The sequence below is a fragment of the Acanthaster planci genome, linkage group LG06, assembly GCF_054643075.1.
Source record: "Acanthaster planci isolate LZ-2023a linkage group LG06, COTS_SCS, whole genome shotgun sequence".
In the NCBI taxonomy this organism is placed as follows: Eukaryota; Metazoa; Echinodermata; class Asteroidea; order Valvatida; family Acanthasteridae; genus Acanthaster; species Acanthaster planci.
In genome coordinates, this window is record NC_141782.1 from 20085687 (window position 1) to 20104651 (window position 18965).

Sequence of the window (18965 nt, forward strand, 5' to 3'; positions counted from 1 at the left end):
GCCAGCCTGTGATCGGGATGCATTAGTAAGGTGCATTATCACTACGCCTAAGTATAATATTGCCGTTTTCCAGTCACATTTGGTATTTCTCCCTGATCAAAAGCAGATGAGATTGGACAAGATGTTGGAAGGATTGGATATTGCAGTTTTTCATACTGTGTCAAGAATCTAGACAGGCCAATCTCAACTAAAATACATGTATGAAGGATCTGGTTTAACTGTAAAGGTAAAAATCCAATAAACCAGGTTGGTGTATTTACTGTGCATATGACATTGTTAACTGAAAGGGTGTGTTCTTGTATGACTAAGCAGAATGAAATTGAACGTGCTTGTACATTTTGTTTGCCTACACTTACGATGTGGATTACCTCTTGTGACAAATACCCTGTCATATCCAAATAGTTTGCATATTATATTTTTCCCTTGCTCACTTGCAAAAAGTGCACTGAATACACTGAAGACGAAAGCAACAAAAACTTCGTCGACCCTTTGTAACGCTTTACCTGGATCCAGTCAAGAGAAGTCCATTGACTCCACCAAAGGTAGACAAGGCAACAGAGACGGGCATGATCCAGGCCATGACACCGAAAAGTTTTGATCCAAAGGTCTATGGACAAAAAAAACAAGAGACAGACAGAAACATAAGAGATCAGTCATGCATCTCTCTAGTCTGCACAAGAAAGGCTGTTCGATACGGCTCGTTTCATTTTGGGCTCCGGGGAAATTTGGTCTCAGTACTGGGGTGCAATTACTTGCCATGAAAGCTGTGTTGGGGACGGAGCAGTTCCTCAAGGATTATTGCATGGTGACACAAATGGGACTTCAGTGCGTAAAAAGCACTTTCTGCAACAGCCCCCAACCAAACAGAAAAGATCCTACAGTTTAAGTAAATCATCACATTAGACTTAAGCTATTTTTTAAAAAATTGTTAACATCTTTAATACGTAAGATTGTCAAATTAGTTCTTAAAGAATCAACCTGGTGCGGGGTACATTTCTGTACCTAATGGGACTTTAAGGAGCAATACAATAACGGCAGCGGTGACTCAAAGCACTTATGCCACAAAGATGTGCGCCCTCACTGGAAAAATACTGAGACTGGTGGAAAGTTTTCGACTGGGTTTGCGCATGCAATTCGAGGGCATAATGGTGACACACTCTGTGCATGTGAATCACAAGTCGTCAGAGCCACTTTTGAGTTTTACACAGCATGGGGAAGAGGAAACTCAGCTCTTTGTTTTGAAATGTCACTTAATTTGACATTCAGATGAAAATGAATGGTTATTGAAATGTAGCGACCGTGGGCGTTGATCAAACTGACAAGTCTTACACGTGTATTTCATATAATGCCCTTAATTCTCAATTAAATCAGTTCACTTTGTCAATGGAGTTTGGTGTACAACAGAGGATTGCAAACATTGTTCAAACAGAGTCGGTCACAAACTTGGCAGAGTTCACAACGTTTATCATGTTCATGAAAAATTAAGTGGATCGATTGGAATCCTCCAAATAAATCGCTTCACAGTGACCTGGGTCGCACCAATAGTTGCCAGAGTCAGAAGTTATCAACAAGTCCAATGTACTGTCGAAACTCCTTCCAATTTTGGTGAGAATTGAGGCAAAGCGACACGAAATACAATGGTAAGAAACGAATATCCGCTCCTACGAAGTGCAAAAACTCGAACCCTTAACACCCCATAATCCTTTGCGTGGCCACGCTTCTAATTCAAATGTAATACAAATCTTGCGCAAATAAGTGTGGGCAAGGTTAAACTATCAAAGGTGGGGCCAAAGGTCGAAAGTAAACGAGTGTAAACACGAATTAACATATAAGGACAAGATCTTGGAAATTACAGTTATCAAAAATGTTAAGGATTCCTATTAACTTCTTTCAAAAATCTTTTAACTCAAAAGTGGCTCTGGCAACTAGTGACTCGCGTTCATAGAGCAAGTCACAATCTGAAGATCACACATTCAAATGGAAACTGGTCACGTATGCTCTGTGCATCCTGTGAAAAATGAGCGTGAACTTGGGTGCATACACTGTACATTCCTACCAAAGGACCAATGATTCTATGCCAAAAAACCTGTTGTTCCATCACATCTTTTCTCTACGCTTTTGTATTCCTTAACCATGCAAAAAAATTGAAATTACTTTGGGAGGGAAGTGGCGGTCTTCCTCTTTCCCACCCTTAACAATGCTCATCCTAAACCTCAGTCCAGACAGAAGCAACACTTATTTCAAGGCTAATTTGAACAAAGAATTGAGATCTCCCAAAATTTCCTATCTATTTACTTCTTCTAAAGTCATCTCACAAATTTAGCTCAGATGACAGGAATATAACTTTGGAACAGTGCCAATTACTGATTCATCCTCGGCCTTGTTGGTCAATTCTATTTCATTCTTGTGCTGATTCAAAGCTGTCATTTCTAGGGCAACTAACTTGTGCTACAATAAAAATTGGTTAAAAAATTGGAAGGAAAAATGTATGTACAAAGCATACCCCCTTGTAGGAGCAAGTCTGGTTTCAACCAAGGTCAACAGCTGCTAAAAATATCTTTACGTAAACTCTATACTGAAGAAAATTTCGAACACAGTTTTAAAAAGGTACTACTGGTTCCACGTTTAAAACTATAAATTTTGGTTATATAAACACTGACGCGGGTAAAGTATACATTCTGAATCTATTAGTCAATAGTGACTATTTCACCTTTAAAATCAGCGGTACAGCGAGAAAGTTTATAGGACCCCGCCCACAACATGTACCCTCATTGACAAAGCCATGAATAACACTGTCTACACGATGGTGTTACGCCCAAAATCAGTCCCAACTATAGTTGGGCCCGTCCCAACTAGAGTGCTACAGTTGGGCCGGCCCAACTACAGCAGAGAGGTCCTGTGTGCATGATGTGCCCAGCTGAGGTCACCTGACATTTGTTCTGTGTGAGCACAGGGATGTCAGCAGTCACTCATCTCTCAGCACCTCTCACCATCTTGGCAGTTTTCTCAGAAAATAGTGTTTTTGATGTGCCCCCTGTCTTGAAGCACTTTTCAGCATATATATCATGCATACAGCACACCTGTGTTGCACAAATAGTCTTGGGACCTACATGTGCAATCAGTTGGACACATTTTCACCTGTGGGGTTTTAAATCACAGCAGGGGTACTTCAACATCCCATAAGCATTCTCCATGTACATGTACTGTACATGCTCTGCCAGCCAATAATCTGTGAAGGACTGTGTCAGCACACTCAAGCTGGGGTTAAACTGTTGATCCAAATCGGAAATTGCTGATTCAGGTCAAAAAAGGCAGGTGCATACCTATACCTCAGGGAGGCACTTCAGCTTAAATTTGTTTATGGCTCCGTGACATGGGACACCCAGACCAATGACAAGGACCCCCTGTGTCACCACAGCATCAGAGTATTAAGCAAAGATAGTATAGCACCGGCCCGCATACAATCTTTGGTATAAACCCTTCTCCCATTGGACAAAGCTAAGTGAGCCCTTATTCCTCAGAAGACGGGGTCGGGGTGAGGTCAAGGCTGCCTAGGTAGCCTTAGAGTTTAGACCCTTGCTGAAACTCAAGGTGAAGCTATCCACATTTCAGACACCTGGCTCTGCCAGTTTCCTGACAATGCTCGTGGGGGAGGTCTGGAGCAGTGTCAAACTTCAACTTGCCAAAGACAACAAACAAGAGGGAGTCACAGACGATTCTACTTGAGCCAGTTTGTTTTTTCACGCGGATCCTCTGGGATCACAAGAGACAAACTCTCAGGGGAAGTAGGGGGAATATCTGGTTAATGAGTGCTTCTGGACTGAACCTGTATGATGTTTTAATTTAAAACGATACCATTCAGAAGATTTGTTCGTATTATTTTCACCTGAAATCTTCAAAACTTTCCTCCCTTGTCCAGTATCTTTTAATTACCGTTCCCCCTGAATGATTTTTTGAGACCAAGATGTAGGTCAATCACTGAATAAGTAAACCTCTGCCCAAAGTTGAACTGCCAATTCCATTAACCTTTCTAATTTGGTGAACATGACCTTTCACCCCTGTTGTGTTCACAAGGTAGTAACAGGATTCACTATCAACAAAACATTTATATGTAATAATGTCTATTTTGCTTAGTTTCCAGGGTAAAATCTCACATGTCAAGGGTAAGATCTCATATTGACAGATCATTGGCCTCCAATCAAGGGCCTCTCTGGCAAAATTCATTCTCACATTAACATTTCCCTTTCTTTTAACTTTCAGAGTTCATGACCTTGGGCAGTTAACACTTGTGCAGATTACTGCAACTGTGATACAATGTAATGATAAAGTGCTAAATCAACAGCAACGTAACACTTCAACACTTTATCTACAAAAGCATTCCTGCACCTCTAAATCAAAATTTTCCGACTTTTTCTGTGACCGGACTGATACGAAAAATCCATGATATACTTCATCAACATGCAGACCATGTGATGTGTGCACCCTTGTTGGGTGAAAGTGCTGAACAGAAAGACAAAGCAAAGCAGACTGCCTGTATCAGTCGGTGCCCCCCCCCACAAAAAAAAAGGAAAATAACAGGTTTTCCTTGTAGGATTTTCAGCATGCAATTCAACAGGGTTTCACATTGCAAACAAAATTTACCCCTAGAAAATTCTATGACTCTTCCATGACTTTAGAAATATTTGGAACCTTTCCACGCTTCACAGATTGGGTCAGTGACAATAAAATTCCATGACTTTTCTATAAAAAAAACTTTCTGAAAAAGATTTTTTTTGGAGGGGGGACACGAAAACCCTGACTGCACATTTGGCTGCTTTGACATGCAAAGCAGAAGTCTCTTGCATTGTGTCAGTGTATGGGAAAGTTTACTAGTGCGTCACGGTGTGATATTAAGTTGGCCACGGCTGGAAGAACTTTGCAAGGAACTTTGGAACATGGGACAGTTCCTTTGTCTGGCATCTTACGCTTACTTATGTTTCAGGACAACTTGGCGTTGTTGCAACTGCCCCATATGATAGAGGAATAAAAATGCACTCAACCACAACTAAGCTCGGTTTCCTCTAGCCAATTTTTCTTTTTAACAAACATCACGGGCCGGGGATCATTTATGTACGGTGCAAAGGAGAGGCCGAGAACAATGCACTCGAAATCAGCTGATGAAGTGGTGAGATTATCTGAATACAATGCAAGCAAACGACCAGCTGGTTCACTTCACAGGTACACAACTCCAAAGTGCACATGTGCTGTTCAGCGTTAATATGGTCGTTTGCCCGAGAATTCAGTCTGGGTTTTTGCTCAAAGACAGGAATAGGAAGAGTGGTGCTATCGGCTGATGTCGTTATTAATGCCTGAACACAGGATGTTTGAGCCCTAATTTTGACAACTGTTTGTAACACAAACGCTTCAGGGCTATTGCTTAATAACATGGAGAAATTAACCAAAAAATAATGCTGAGCAGAAACACGGACTCTGTTCCATTAGATATGATAATCATAAGGCAAATGAAGTAGAATTAATGTATAACCCGACCCACCCCTTATCGACAAATCATACAACTAGCAGATTTGGTATGCCTCACAATTTTTTAGAAAATTTACAGGGCTACCTTGGTATAAAGAAAATTGCATTTTCATGAAATAAATGAGACCATTGCTACTTCATCTGGTTAAAGACTTAATTGAGAGAGAGAGATGAACTGAAAATATTAAGTACAAGTAACTAAATTCATCCAACTATCTCCAAGGAAATCTCTCATTAACAGCATGATAAAAACAAGGGAGTTGAAACGTTGCCAAGGGCTGGCAGTCAACACTCATTATTACCGGATTACATGTTGATCTAATGCTCCATGGGGAAAAATAAAACACCCCTCTGTGTCACTTTGATGCTGAAAACGAATACAGCCACTAATGACCAACTCAAACTGCAAATGCACTAGGTGAATGTACCACAAGTAGATAGAAATGTTGGCATGGAAAGACCAGGAAAGAGGGGGGAGGAAAGACATGGACAGAATGGTTGGGAAGGGTGTCAAGTGACTAGGCGTGGCGCTCTCTGATTGGTTGGGAAGGGTGTCAAGTGACTAGGCGTGGCGCTCTCTGATATTGTTACCATCTGTTGCGCTGAATCAAATTCCATGTTCTTTTTGGGACACTGATGGGGAACATTATACTCCAGCGACTAACATTTGACAAGAAGCCAAGCTGGGAGTTTTTCCTAAACTGGTTCTGTCTCTACACTTCCCCCCCCCCATCCATGCGGCTGATGCAATACCTCGAGTCATGTGGCTTTACGTCAGTCGTCCTGGATAACAACTCATCAATTCAAACGGTTGGCTGCACATAATGTTAGATTTGTGATTGGTCACAAACCAGTTACCACTTCATTTCCAGGTCTTAGGATGAAGCGGCAGCCTCCGCCCCAACCCCCCCCCATATGAAAGTGGAGAGATACCGATGACTGACCACATCATCAGGGGTGTGAGTGATCACTTAAAATTAAAGCTGAAAACAGCTAGCAAAATGCTGAAATGTAAAAAGTCCCCATATTTTTGAACAGACCAGGAGTACAAAAAAGCTGAAATTCAGGGTCAACATCTAAACCAAAAAAGCTGAATTCTCACACCCCTGATAACCGATACCTGCCCCCGTACTCTCCTTCAAATGGCTGAACTGAATACACCATTACGAAGTTGGCTGAGAAATGGTTACCCAGACGCGTATGCAACTCAAAAGAAGGATCAAGTGGCTTGTTAGGGCCCTCCAAGTTACTCCATTTGCTCAGCTACGCTGGTAAGCAATGGAAGGTCCTCAATATCCTCAAATACAAGAAGTGCCCTGAGCAAATCTGGATCCAATTCTACAATACACCCTTCCAACTTCAAAGTCCTTCCCTCATCCCCAATGTGCTGTAGAATAACGCCCACTCAGGGGAGAGGCAGGGAGAGAGAACGGTGGAGGGAGGGCAGTAAACAGTATGAGCCAGTAAGAATTTACTTTCGACATGGATGCCTCATGCCTCCCTCGAGTCCCATCCATTCGTATCACTTCCCACTTCCACCCTGGAGAAAAGACCAGCCGATAAGTCTCGGCTCTGACCTTGCACAAAGCCAACTACACTGGCTACTCAGAATAACATGCTGCATCAGTGCAGAATTTGAACACCCCCCCATCCCAAAACAGGGGAAGAAGCATCACTATTGTATTGTCATGACAACCAGTAAATCTCGGGAGTTGATAGGCCACTGCCTATCCTCAAGAAGTGGATGCAGGTTTCCAGTCTACCTCTCATTTATGTTGTCACGCTGTCTCCGCTTGGCACACTGCTTCACAGATGGGTGGTATCCTGTGGAAGGCTGCCAGTTCATGGCATCCAAGCCCCTCTGGGCATTTGACCAAGGATTTTAACACTTCCAAGTCCCTAAAACTAATAACGTTTGGGGCCAATCATCTTTGGCGCAGCTTCCCCTGCAAATTTGGCGCTTACCCTGTTTCAAAAGCCGGAAGGCAAATTTCCAGACAGAAAAATCTAAGGGTGGGCCCTACTTACCACAGCAACCGCCTTGGAAGCTGCCAGCTCTGGTGTCGAAATGGCTGTGAAATAAGCCACATTGGCCATGACATAGACAACGATCACCAAGGGAACAGAGATGACAATAGCTCGCGGAAGATTCCTGAAAACACACCCCAAGAAGTAAAGAATTTCAACATAGTTTCCTGCATTATCAAATCATTATCTGCCTTGACTTTTAAATCAAAGGGTTAAGAGCCCAAACAAATACAAATAATCATAGACATGGAAGAAAAAAAATCATCCCGTCTTTCGTACTTACTTATATGGATTGACCAACTCCTCTGTCACAAAATTCAGATAATTCCTGAGGAGAAAGCAGAAGTTACACAGAAGATAAAATAAAAATTGACTTTTTGGTAACACGTAGGGAGTGCACTGCCCACGTGCTTTAAGACAGGCTCAGGAGAATGGACACGACTGATGCCCGAACCGCAGACGAGGGCATTTTTCCCTCAAAGCTCGTCTGATACTTAATATCCCATGACACACCAAACAATCAGCATACTGTTTGTTTTCAGTACAAGTCAGACTAAAAATTGGTTTGCTATTAACTCTCTGTTTAACGAACATGTTCATGATCCAAAACAACAGAGGCTATTTAATGAAGAAGCCAAGCTAGAACCCACGGCAATGCAGGGATATCATTCAGACAGCAACTTGTACCAATTACAGTGTATTTGTCAAAAAACATAAGCTAAATTTGTCCGTAAATGTACTGCCCAAATGATTTTACTTTTTTTCCCGAAGACAAGTATGCCATCAATTCAACTGTCCCCAGACTGTTTTTTTGCCAACGGTCATTATGAGGGATCGACTCATTTCCACAAGGGAAATTCTCACCATCCTCCGTAGGCAAACAGGCCAGAGTAGAGAGCCAGCACAATGTCAAAGACATTGGAAGAAGACCCCTCAAAGGCGTTCTCCAAGTTCTCAGTTTCGCCTGGGAAATAAACAGTAAATTTCACTTGTTTTCTTCAGGACAATAACAACAAACCAACTTATGAGATACTGTATAACTCAATATGCTGGACAAAAATAAAGCAGTAAAGGAAACAGTTGAACATTGCAAATTGCTGGGTGGGAACTTTTTATTCAGTGAAGGAACATTCGGACTAAAAGGAACTTTACAGCCCATTGATAGACTGGATTCCTGTCTCATTAATGAAGACAGAAGAAGGTCTCACAGATTCAGGGATTTAATTGGTTGCTATCAGGTATACATAATTATTCTTCCCAACAGTCTGGCAAAGTGAATTTCCAGTGTCTGATCGAGTCTAAGTACACTAAATAGAAAGCATGCAGTTGCCATTTGTGTTGACCTCATGACAGCTTATCAGGGAGACAAATCTATCCTAATATGCTGGTCGGTATCTGGATTCCGCAACAGAGGAATGAGACCAGGTTTGAACCACGGACTTACCCCTGAAGAGTTGGACCAGACCTGCGATGATAATGATGATGAGGGCAATAACCTTGGCTGCAGTGAAGACATCCTGGACTCTTGTTGCTGCCTTGACGCTGATGCAGTTCACAAAGGTTAAGACCACTAAAATGAAACAATAAGGATTTCTTCAACTGGATAATTTTGCTTTTAAGTATCATGCTTGGTGTAGGCTGATCTCATTTGTTCTTAAAGATGTAATCTCGGTTCGCAGATAAATGTCGTTAAGTTACATACATCTAACAATAGAAAATTTCTGTTTGGTTTTGTCCCTCTGATGACAAAAAAAGCAGTTGAATATTTCTTAATTTCGATGCGGTTTGCACTTGTCTTGAATTTTAAAAAGCTTGCAGGATGCAGCCCTCACTTTTATGAAATCCTTGCAATGTAGGGTTTTAGAATTCAACCCCAACTCCTTGGGTTTTCTTGGCCTTCTAGCTTCCTGTGTCTTCCAAAATGTCACCCAACCCCAACTGGCACATGCTGTGTATTGAGAACACACTGGGTAATGTTTGGGCCTTCCGCAATCAACAACTTTAGGAAAAAAAAACAAAAAAAAACACAAAACAGGGTGCCTTGGGATTTGAAACATCCAGGGTTTAAACAATAAAAAACAAAACCAAAATAACGGCCACAGTCATATGTACTGAAGATATATCAATGCGTTTTAAACCGCGGTGACCCGGGGGCAGAGAATGGGGATCCTCAGTGTATGTACTGCTATTCTAAGCAGATGAGTACAATTTCTCAGTTTCCAATCGGCAGTTGTTCTGTGCAATCGTTGTTTTAATTCTTCTGGAGAATTATCAGCCACAACTGGAAAAAGATGGCGCCTGTCACTTTCTTGTGATCGAATATCTCGTACACTTGCTATTTGTAATCTATCCCACCCCGCAATGCAAAAAACACAGCGATGCTGTTGTCATCAGTGCATAAGGCTATTAAGCAGCGACCATATGATACAGTGATTTCTTTTCCCAGTAATGACTGAAACATTACCAACGAACCCGGCATTAAATTAGCCAATTTGGTCATAGTGACGCTTTCACAGCACCCCTCGCATGAAGCACAATCAGATGTCGTGGGTGTTTACACAGGTTTGCGTCATACTTTCAAAGAACATTATTTGCAGGAGAAACACTTCAGTTAATTAGTTGTATCATAATGAGTTGGTCTAAAAATGGGGCTAATTTTAGCAATCCACTTCAATTCACAACAGGAAATTCATATTTCTTGTGCGTCGGTAAAACAACTTTAAATCACTGTAGACTGATACTAATTCAAAAATATTGGTATGTGAATTTTGAAAAATATATATATACAATTAAGCATCCTAATTACCATTTACAGTTACAAGACTAAATTATAATATATCATCATAATAGTATTTTAAAAATCACATTGAATTCAGGTGATTAACTAATGACATTGTTGCAATACATGCATAAAATACAAGTTATAAATTGTATTACTTCCATCAAGGGCGGATCCAAGGGGAGGCCAACGGGAGCGATGGCCCTCACCCCCCCCCAAAAAATTAAGGATTTTTTAATCAATCAGAGATTCATTAAAGATCAGAGAAAGATGTTAAATTAAGTTGTTTTTATGGACAGAGCCATTTTGTTCAGGAAAATTGTTTCTTACCAGCTGCTTAATTGTGACTGGGAGCATTCAATGCAAAAGTGCACCGGGCATGCAGCTGACTTGATTCAGAATATATACATAATCAAAACCATAACTGAAAAGGGAACTGATATGAAAATTTTATAAGCTTACGACCAAACTTGCAATAATACATGATGAAAAAAGTACCCCTAAACATGCTTGTACTAAACATAGAATTGCAAATTAGTACAACCTTTCCAAATTTTTTATAGGAAACCGAGATATTCATACTAATAGAGGACATAGTGTTTTTTTCTCAGTTAAGTCTAAACAAAGTCATGGCTTTTGATGTTTTATTTCCCTTTGCTTGCCCAAAGCTTGACATTGTCTGGTGTGAACAAATCCCAGTCCATTGGGTACACTGCGCCTGGAGAAACACCTCTCTTGCTTCACCCGATAGCTACTTCAGTGAACCTTTAAATCCTAAAATGAGTTCTGCAACCACGACAAACACGTGCGTAATGCATACAATGTAAAACCTCTAACTTCAGTTGTTTGCTTTTTGCTCGTCTTAGGTATGCATAATATATTCATTAAAAATCGTGGCACTAGATTCAATACGACAATTGTACCATCGTCAGGTTGTGGCTTCTTCTATGTTACCATCATTGTGTGCATAAGCCTACGCGTTGATTACAAACAATTTCCCTTCGCCCCAGCGAACCTGACGAGAGATTTGCTACTCTCAGGACAGCTGCAAATTGCTTCCACGGCGACGCAGGTAAAATGAAACACCATATACGGAAATCATTCATCTATGAATGGCACGACGACGATGACGTCATTCATATGACCCAGGACGCATTTGATACACATCTTCCCTCGTCCTCATCAGCACAGCAGAACAGTGCGTAGATAGCAGCGAATATCGATCCGGGGATTGGCCATAGTCTATTCATTTCGGCGAGGCGGCATTTGGGCTGCTAAATCGAGGCTTGTTTTCTCCGACCACGCGAGGCCTCCCACGATCGAAACGAATTTAAATTTCCACCTGCCACCAATGATACACCCCAGGGTAAAAGAAGGACCAAATATCCCGACTCGAAATCGACATGCGTCAGTCTTTAAAAACATACCCGAACGATTGCGAATTCGGCTGTCGATAGCACCTTTTGCAAGCTTCACAGTCTACTATACTCATGGTATTTCAGTGCTTTCGTCGGTAATATCACCGATTTTACAATGAATACATTAGGTTTCTCGTACCTCATAAAAGCAGCATTCTCATAGGCAAAGCCTAGCCCTACACTCCCGGATTCGCCATAAAACGCTGCTGCACCACGTGCGAAACGAATCACATGCAGAAGGCGCGGCATGCATGTCATGTAGAACTGCGCGCGGAATCTTGGCGGGCAGCCAATTTTGTTCTACATTATGAAACAAACACGACCGCTTTGCCCGCGCATTGCTAGTGATCTGTGTCGGAACAGTTGCCGCCTCTCTCACTGGACTGCGTCCCAACAGGACCTTTAGCTTATTTGTTGTTTAATTTCTTCGTGGCAAAAAATGTAATGCAATAGATTTCGTGAGCCACAAGCTCAGATGAGCATAATCATGGGCAATGTGACAACAAAGGCAAGTGTGCAGTGGGGTGGAATTTAGATAATGGGACGGGATAGGGTGAGCACCCTCTCTGGAAAGTTGATGCTCCCATCATGGAAATTAAAACGGAAACTTCACACATGCCCTTTCATCAAGGAACGATGTGTCCTGTTTGTAGGCCCACGGGGTATGCTGAAGGAAAAATGACTGGCACTGTGTAAACACTCAAACTGTGTTGTCCAGCGCATTAAAAAATGGCCGACTTTCGAATGATGCCCATCAGAGAAGTTCTCAACATTATTGTAAACGAATGCAACTACGACCTTTGATGGGCGTTGTCTACTTTAGTTTGCTTAGCGTTAAAATTGCTCATCTTCCTGATTTGATTTGTAATTACATTCGATCCGCTGGCCTTCCTGTTTTGAGGAGGCACCAAGCCGTCTGAATCCGGAAAGGGGGCGCAATGCAACAGGTAGATTTGTTTCTGGCACGACTGGGGCTCTTAGTTCACGATTCAACTAAAGGCCATATTGAATGAAAAGCTGCAGTTAATGATGCTTGCAATAGTCCACTAGAAAGTACGGTGACATTGTGATCGTTGCAATGATCAGAGAAAATCATGCTAAATCCGTAAAAAGATTGGCAGTGGAGCTCGCGTTATCATCGAAGCATTCATTATTTAACAAACACATGAACGAAGGGACTAATTGGTATGCAATTTTTCTAGTTTCCGTGAAACAGGTGTGTTCATTCAAGCTTTACAACATCCTCCCAACATAATATAATCACACCATTATAAGAGCAGTATAATTCGCAAAATCTGCCGTATGCAGAAAATACAAGCTTTCATTTTGTGTTGAAAGTGTTTCCTTTTATGTGAAGTGTAGCTGCAAATTTTACCATGCACCCATTTTCAAGCAATTTCAATTTCCTTGGTTCAGCATATTATTACTGGGTCTGTGCGAGGTTATACGCAGTGGTGTAGCTAGGATTTTACTAGGGGGCACAATGGGGGCGCCAGTCTCTTATGGGGGGGGGGCACCATCTTTCGGTGTTTTTTTGGGGGGCAAGTTTTTGTCAGTCGGGGGGGGGGCACCTGGGGAATTTGTGTGTGGGGGGTACGTGCCCCCAGACTCCCCGTGGCTACGCCACTGGTTACACAATTACATCCGTAATAAAAAGACTACCCTGCAGCACTTCACAATTTCTCGGTAGTTCATGTATAGTAAATGAAGCAATAGCCAATCACTAATATCTGCTGCACCAAATGATGAGGTGTACTTTATGCATTTATCTTTTTCTTGTAACTATGGGGTGCAAAGCCATCTCTTGAGATGCACAATGCCCCAAATATTTTGTATTAGGCCTACTGATTTCATGTGTGATGAATCAAAATCAAATCTACTGTGAAATAAATTTAAATGTTCACATTATACATGCAAATGTATCTTTCGTTTTACATTAACCCTCCCGGAAGCTGAAAATCAGCTGAAGTTAATTAGCACGAGCCCACAGCGAATGGTTCGTCTTCGACAGGCGGCCAGGGTCGGTAGTTTCTCACCTTTTTCAGTCATTTCCCACAACTCTCTTCGTATCGTGCAACAAAGAAATGAAAAATAACGACGACCCTTTTAAATCGACATCAATGATGCCTTACAATCTATAATGGGTACGAAACGGTGTAAAATGTCTGAAGACGGTACCGGAGAAGGCCCTCCAAAAACAGCGTGTACATGTACATGCTTTGTATGTGAGTTCTGTGCATATTTTGCTGTCGATGCTCCGTGGATGAAGAAGCAGAGTCAAGTCAGCCCCTTTATGCCTTGACTGATGCCGGCGTATTATTGTCTCCTCGTCATGACGTCAGAGAGATTTCTCCGCCTGCTACTTTGGCAAACTGCCAACTAGTGCTTGGCATACACAAACGTTAGTACAGTACGTGTTTACTGTCCATATTATATTTAGCAAGTTACAGTGATAGAGCGCAGGATATCACCGCTCCAAAACGGATCTTTGCAATAGCACAGCCCAAAGGCAAAGAGAAGTAAACAAATAGATCAAATGAAATAAAATATGACTGAATGGCGTCTAGGCGAATTTCTGCCAGAACTATTTCCATCTGCGCAACGAAACCTCCCTAAGTTGAGGCAGTTTTTTTTTTTTTGGAAACACGCTCGCTTCAAGTACGAGCAGTACTAGCCCCACTAGTGTGGCACGGACTATCACTCCCGATCAATCCTTAGGATAAATCGGGAGTGATAGTCCGTGCCACACTAGTGGGGCTAGAGCAGTACAACCACAAAATAACGTCATGAACGCAAAAAAACAAACCCATAAACAAGAGAGATCAAGTTTTGTGAATAAACTTGCAGAACGAGTGTGTTGTAACGATATTTTGACCAGTGTGTACATGTATAGACTGTTCGCCGGTCTTGTTTGGCCACAGCGCGGCGGGAACCAGTACAGCATCGGAAGGCTTCATTTGATACGCACGTGTTTTCGCCACAGTGATAGCGAACCGCGCAAGGAACATGGTTAACAAAAGGCGAACTTTCTTCTCGAAAAAGCAAATGTAAACAGGCAAACAAATAAATATTTTGACGTAAAAAGATTGTGGAAAGGTGTTTCAGGAAGACAGAGTATAGACAACAGTGCCGTTTCATTTTATGCAATTTTTAATTTTTACATCTTTTTTCTGACTTCAGGGGTGAGATTGACCTTAGCTGAAAACAGCTGAAACAAGGCATAAAGAAACTGAACTGTGAAAATCTCCTACACTTTTATACTTTTGTACACAGCAGGTGAGGGAAAAAATCTGAAATCCAAAACAAAAAAAAGCTGAAATCAGCTAAAAAGCTGAGAAATCCCACCCCTGTCACTTGCCAATAAATTTTTGGGGGTCACGCCGCAAGAATAGGGTCGTTCGGGAAACTAGGAGCAGAATATTTTTGACCTTATATTTCAGAGTGAGAAATGCATCGACCGTTTTCATTTAAAAACCAAGGCCGCAGTGGTCACGTTAATATCTACGACTTCCTTGAAAGCTGTTACGACACAGCAGAGCTTTTTACATGACAAAAACATATGCTCTCTAAACCCAAAATGGCTGTGCGATTTGAAAGAACCCTCGGCTGGTTTGTATCAGGCTTTCGTAAGAAGGATGAGCAGATGTTGACAGAACGAATCCAGTTTGAACGTGTCCGTACCAGTGCCGTTATTTATGTACTATTAATAATCGCTCAAACAAACCTGTACATGTATTCTTATTTACATTAATAAATACTGGGATGCAGTTGTTAATTAATGTTTACAAATACACGTAGTCGTCCACATTCACATTCGGCAGAAAGAACGGCTCTTACATAAATTCGATGGAACAGAGCGACGATAAGATCACTACAACACTAAATCTATAGCTTATACTTTGAAAGTACTCAAAACATTTTGAATTTGGACTCTCTGGGAACGTTTTGGGGGACGTGAGATTGGCTTGGGGGACGAGACGAGGCGTGTGGCTGAATTGGGCTGAGTCCGCAATTGGGCTCTTCTGTCTTCCGCTGCCAGTGCACGTGTTACACGCAGACGGATGGATGATGCAATATGCACAATGATCACGACCCGAGTACATGAGATGAACATACTTGAGCGAGTGAGACTCAATCACATCACAGGCTCGTTCACCCAAATACAATGTGGAACCTCATTTCCTAAACTATTAATCTGAGAAATATACCCCGATGTGTAAATAAATCATTTTATGCACTCGAAAAGCAAACAGTCATTTTTCGGACCATTATTTTTCAGCACGTATTTGATACTAGATCAAATAAAACCACCGTATTCTATTGTTTCTATAGTAGCGCAGTCTTTGTGCTTTACGCTGAAAAATAATTCTTAAAATTTCCAAGAATATTAAAGGCAAATATGAGTCAAAACAAGAAAAGCGTGTTTTGCCATTTGCCAATAATTCCCCCCCAGACATACATTATTTATTGCAAACTTTCGTTTCCGGCGTTTTGTTTTTGTTTTTTGTGCCGGCCAGACAGAGCTACACCATGGCGATAAGACAAGGTGTGATACATGTATATACTGTATTAAGTGAGGCGAAGCATTGACCCTGAATCTTAATTGAGCCATATGCGCCACAGCCAACCACGTGAACCGATGAAACCAATCAATCGAAGCCAACTGAATAAACTATTATTATCTTAGCAATCTAATTCTTTTCCTCCGGAAACAATAAAATGTTGACATCTCTGAAAGGCCTTAAACTTCACTTACTTCTTTTTTTCTGCAATGTTCAGTACTATCGTGATTCATTTTTTTCTAGGGACGTGCGCATAGCTTCGAGCAGAATAGCCCACGGCAGACCAGCTCAAACGTAAAAGAGAATTCGCAGTATTGTTACAGTATTTTATGTTCGTTTTTTTTGTCATGTTGAGACAGTCAACCATGGATTGCGTAAGTTCCATTCCACTGGAAGATTGAAGTTCCATTGCTCCGCCTCAAGAAATTTCCCAAGTCGTATATAATTCTATTCATGAGGGAATTTACTCAGGATTTATTCAATTATTGATGCTTGGGCCTTTATTTCTTATAGCCAAAGGCGTTGCATGAAACAAATAATGAATGCATTTCTTTTGAACGAATATCGAATGAACAGATAAAATAATTCCATTCGGTAACAGAATGGATTAGTCCGAATGAAATTATTCTCACCATGGCATTCTTATGAATGTTTAATATTAACTTCTTCCAGAAATCAGAACTAACCCAGAATCTGATCACACTATTAGCATGCGCCTTTCACGTGCATTGTCATAATATTGACACAGTTCTCATTAACTTGTTTAGAAACTCTTCCTTCCGGTAATGGATGATTTGAAGCAGTATAGGTACCCCCACTTTTAGGGGGAACGCTGCCTGCCTGACAAGGTCGATGCCCTTTGCTAGTCGATATCCAGACATTTCACTTCCTGAAGCATAATCCTCAACAACTACCGGGCTAAAACTGCCAGGCTTTTACAAATCCTCTAGCAATCAATATGGCGGTGAGGCATCAACGCCTGCTGAACAAAGCGTCGATCTTCTAGTCAAAGGAGGAAGCCTCGATACCCGCACCGTTTAAAGTTGTTAATGGCGGGACGAATAGTGAAATCCATATCAAGACACTTTTAAAAGTGTAAACACATACAGGTTCTGTTGTGACAATACGTTTTGGTCCCACGTGTTTTATTTACTTTTTGGAGTGTTCAAACAGCAGCTTCCACGAGTTAATGCGAATTGAAATCGACCCTAACCTCGTCCCCATCGTCTCGCTTGTTTCATACAGCTTACACGGCCGTCCCCAGGTCAGGTTCGTCCTGAACGAACCCAACTTGGTTGCTAATTGGGATGATTTAACTTGGGTCTGGCTCACTCTCGGTGATTCGGTACCGTGATTAGCGGTGTCCACTGAACTATATACGTGGGGCCGGGTGTCCTTCAGTCCACCCTGAATACAATGAGATGCCGTCAAATCATGCACCCCACTGCGATAATCAAGATGGAGGTGACCGTTGTCAAGCTGTTGCAACGTGGAAGTGTGTGTGAAGTGTGATCTCGTTCTCAAGAGAACGCTTTCATCGGTTCTTCAAACTTCACCCCAAAGATTCGGGAGGATTTTGCGGAATTGAGGAGAGTCCAAGCCCTGACATCAGCACATGCCCTTCCCATTTGGCTTGATGAAAGTTTCAAGTACAAGGAATATTACCGTTGGTTTCCTCCTCCTATGCGAATTTTGAAGGTCTCGAGGGCTTTCAGACACAAAACTGTCTCATTCAAGGCACACGTCAAATCAAACCATAATTTCTCTTTGTCCAGCAAGTAGACTCAGAAGAAACGCTGACTGACGTCACAGATTTCCGAACAATCATGAAACTGCTACATGATTATACTTGACTGCTTGACATACTGCTCACCGTTCTTGAGATTAAAGTTTGAAGCATGATAGACATTGGGTACGATTCGTCACTTAACACATGAATTTGCTGAAAAAAAGCGAGTCGCTGCTATAAAAATGAATGACAAGTTGTTGAGCACCACCAACCCATATGTCATCTTGGTGAAGTACCAAGATTTGACAGACACTGGATTAAAATTTAAGTAAATCTCTCTCATATGGCCCACAGAACGGTGGACTGGTTCCTGTCCCTATTTCATAGGGACCGGTAGCTAGCTGTGGATTAACGTGTGTGATTAGCCCTGTCAATTTAGATGCTGAATATTTAAATTTTTGTCAGGCCAATAGCAATGCCTTAACATAAATTACGTTTCAGCGGGGAGGCGAATAAAACACAAGTATCCTTGCTAAGCCTCTGTTGATCACAGTGTCGTAATTTAATTTTCACTTATTATCATCCATTAACCATTTCACGTCAATTTGTTTCAAATCAGTGGTTATTGTGTTAAATCTAAGATAAGTGAACCATTTACAGTGACGTTTTTTCGGTAACGAGGAAGAAAAGGCAAAATATGGGGACGATGGGTACCCCCATGTCCAATCCCTATCCACACTCTAGACTTTTGTTACCTAACTGTTACACATCCCCCCCCTAGAAGTCTGTAAAGAATTCTTGAGATTCCGATCAAACAACGACTAACACAAAGGCGGGGGGTTCTCTCCGCCCTATATCTTGCACTGTATGGGCAAACGAACGCATGCCCGACCTAGGCTAAGGTCGTAACTTGGCCAGACGGCTGGAAA

General features: G+C 41.7%; 1 protein-coding gene across 1 annotated transcript in view; it reads right to left on the minus strand.

Annotated features, from left to right (window-relative positions):
- Positions 1 to 18965, minus strand: part of LOC110981337 (large neutral amino acids transporter small subunit 1-like) — a 34771-nt gene that overhangs the window by 8712 nt on the left and 7094 nt on the right. Inside the window, exons 3-7 of the mRNA XM_022238845.2 lie at positions 8993 to 9118; positions 8413 to 8512; positions 7832 to 7876; positions 7549 to 7672; positions 504 to 607 (exon numbers count right to left, since the gene is read on the minus strand). Of these exons, the coding sequence (XP_022094537.1) occupies positions 504 to 607; positions 7549 to 7672; positions 7832 to 7876; positions 8413 to 8512; positions 8993 to 9118 (499 nt within the window). The remainder of the gene's footprint in view (positions 1 to 503; positions 608 to 7548; positions 7673 to 7831; positions 7877 to 8412; positions 8513 to 8992; positions 9119 to 18965) is intronic.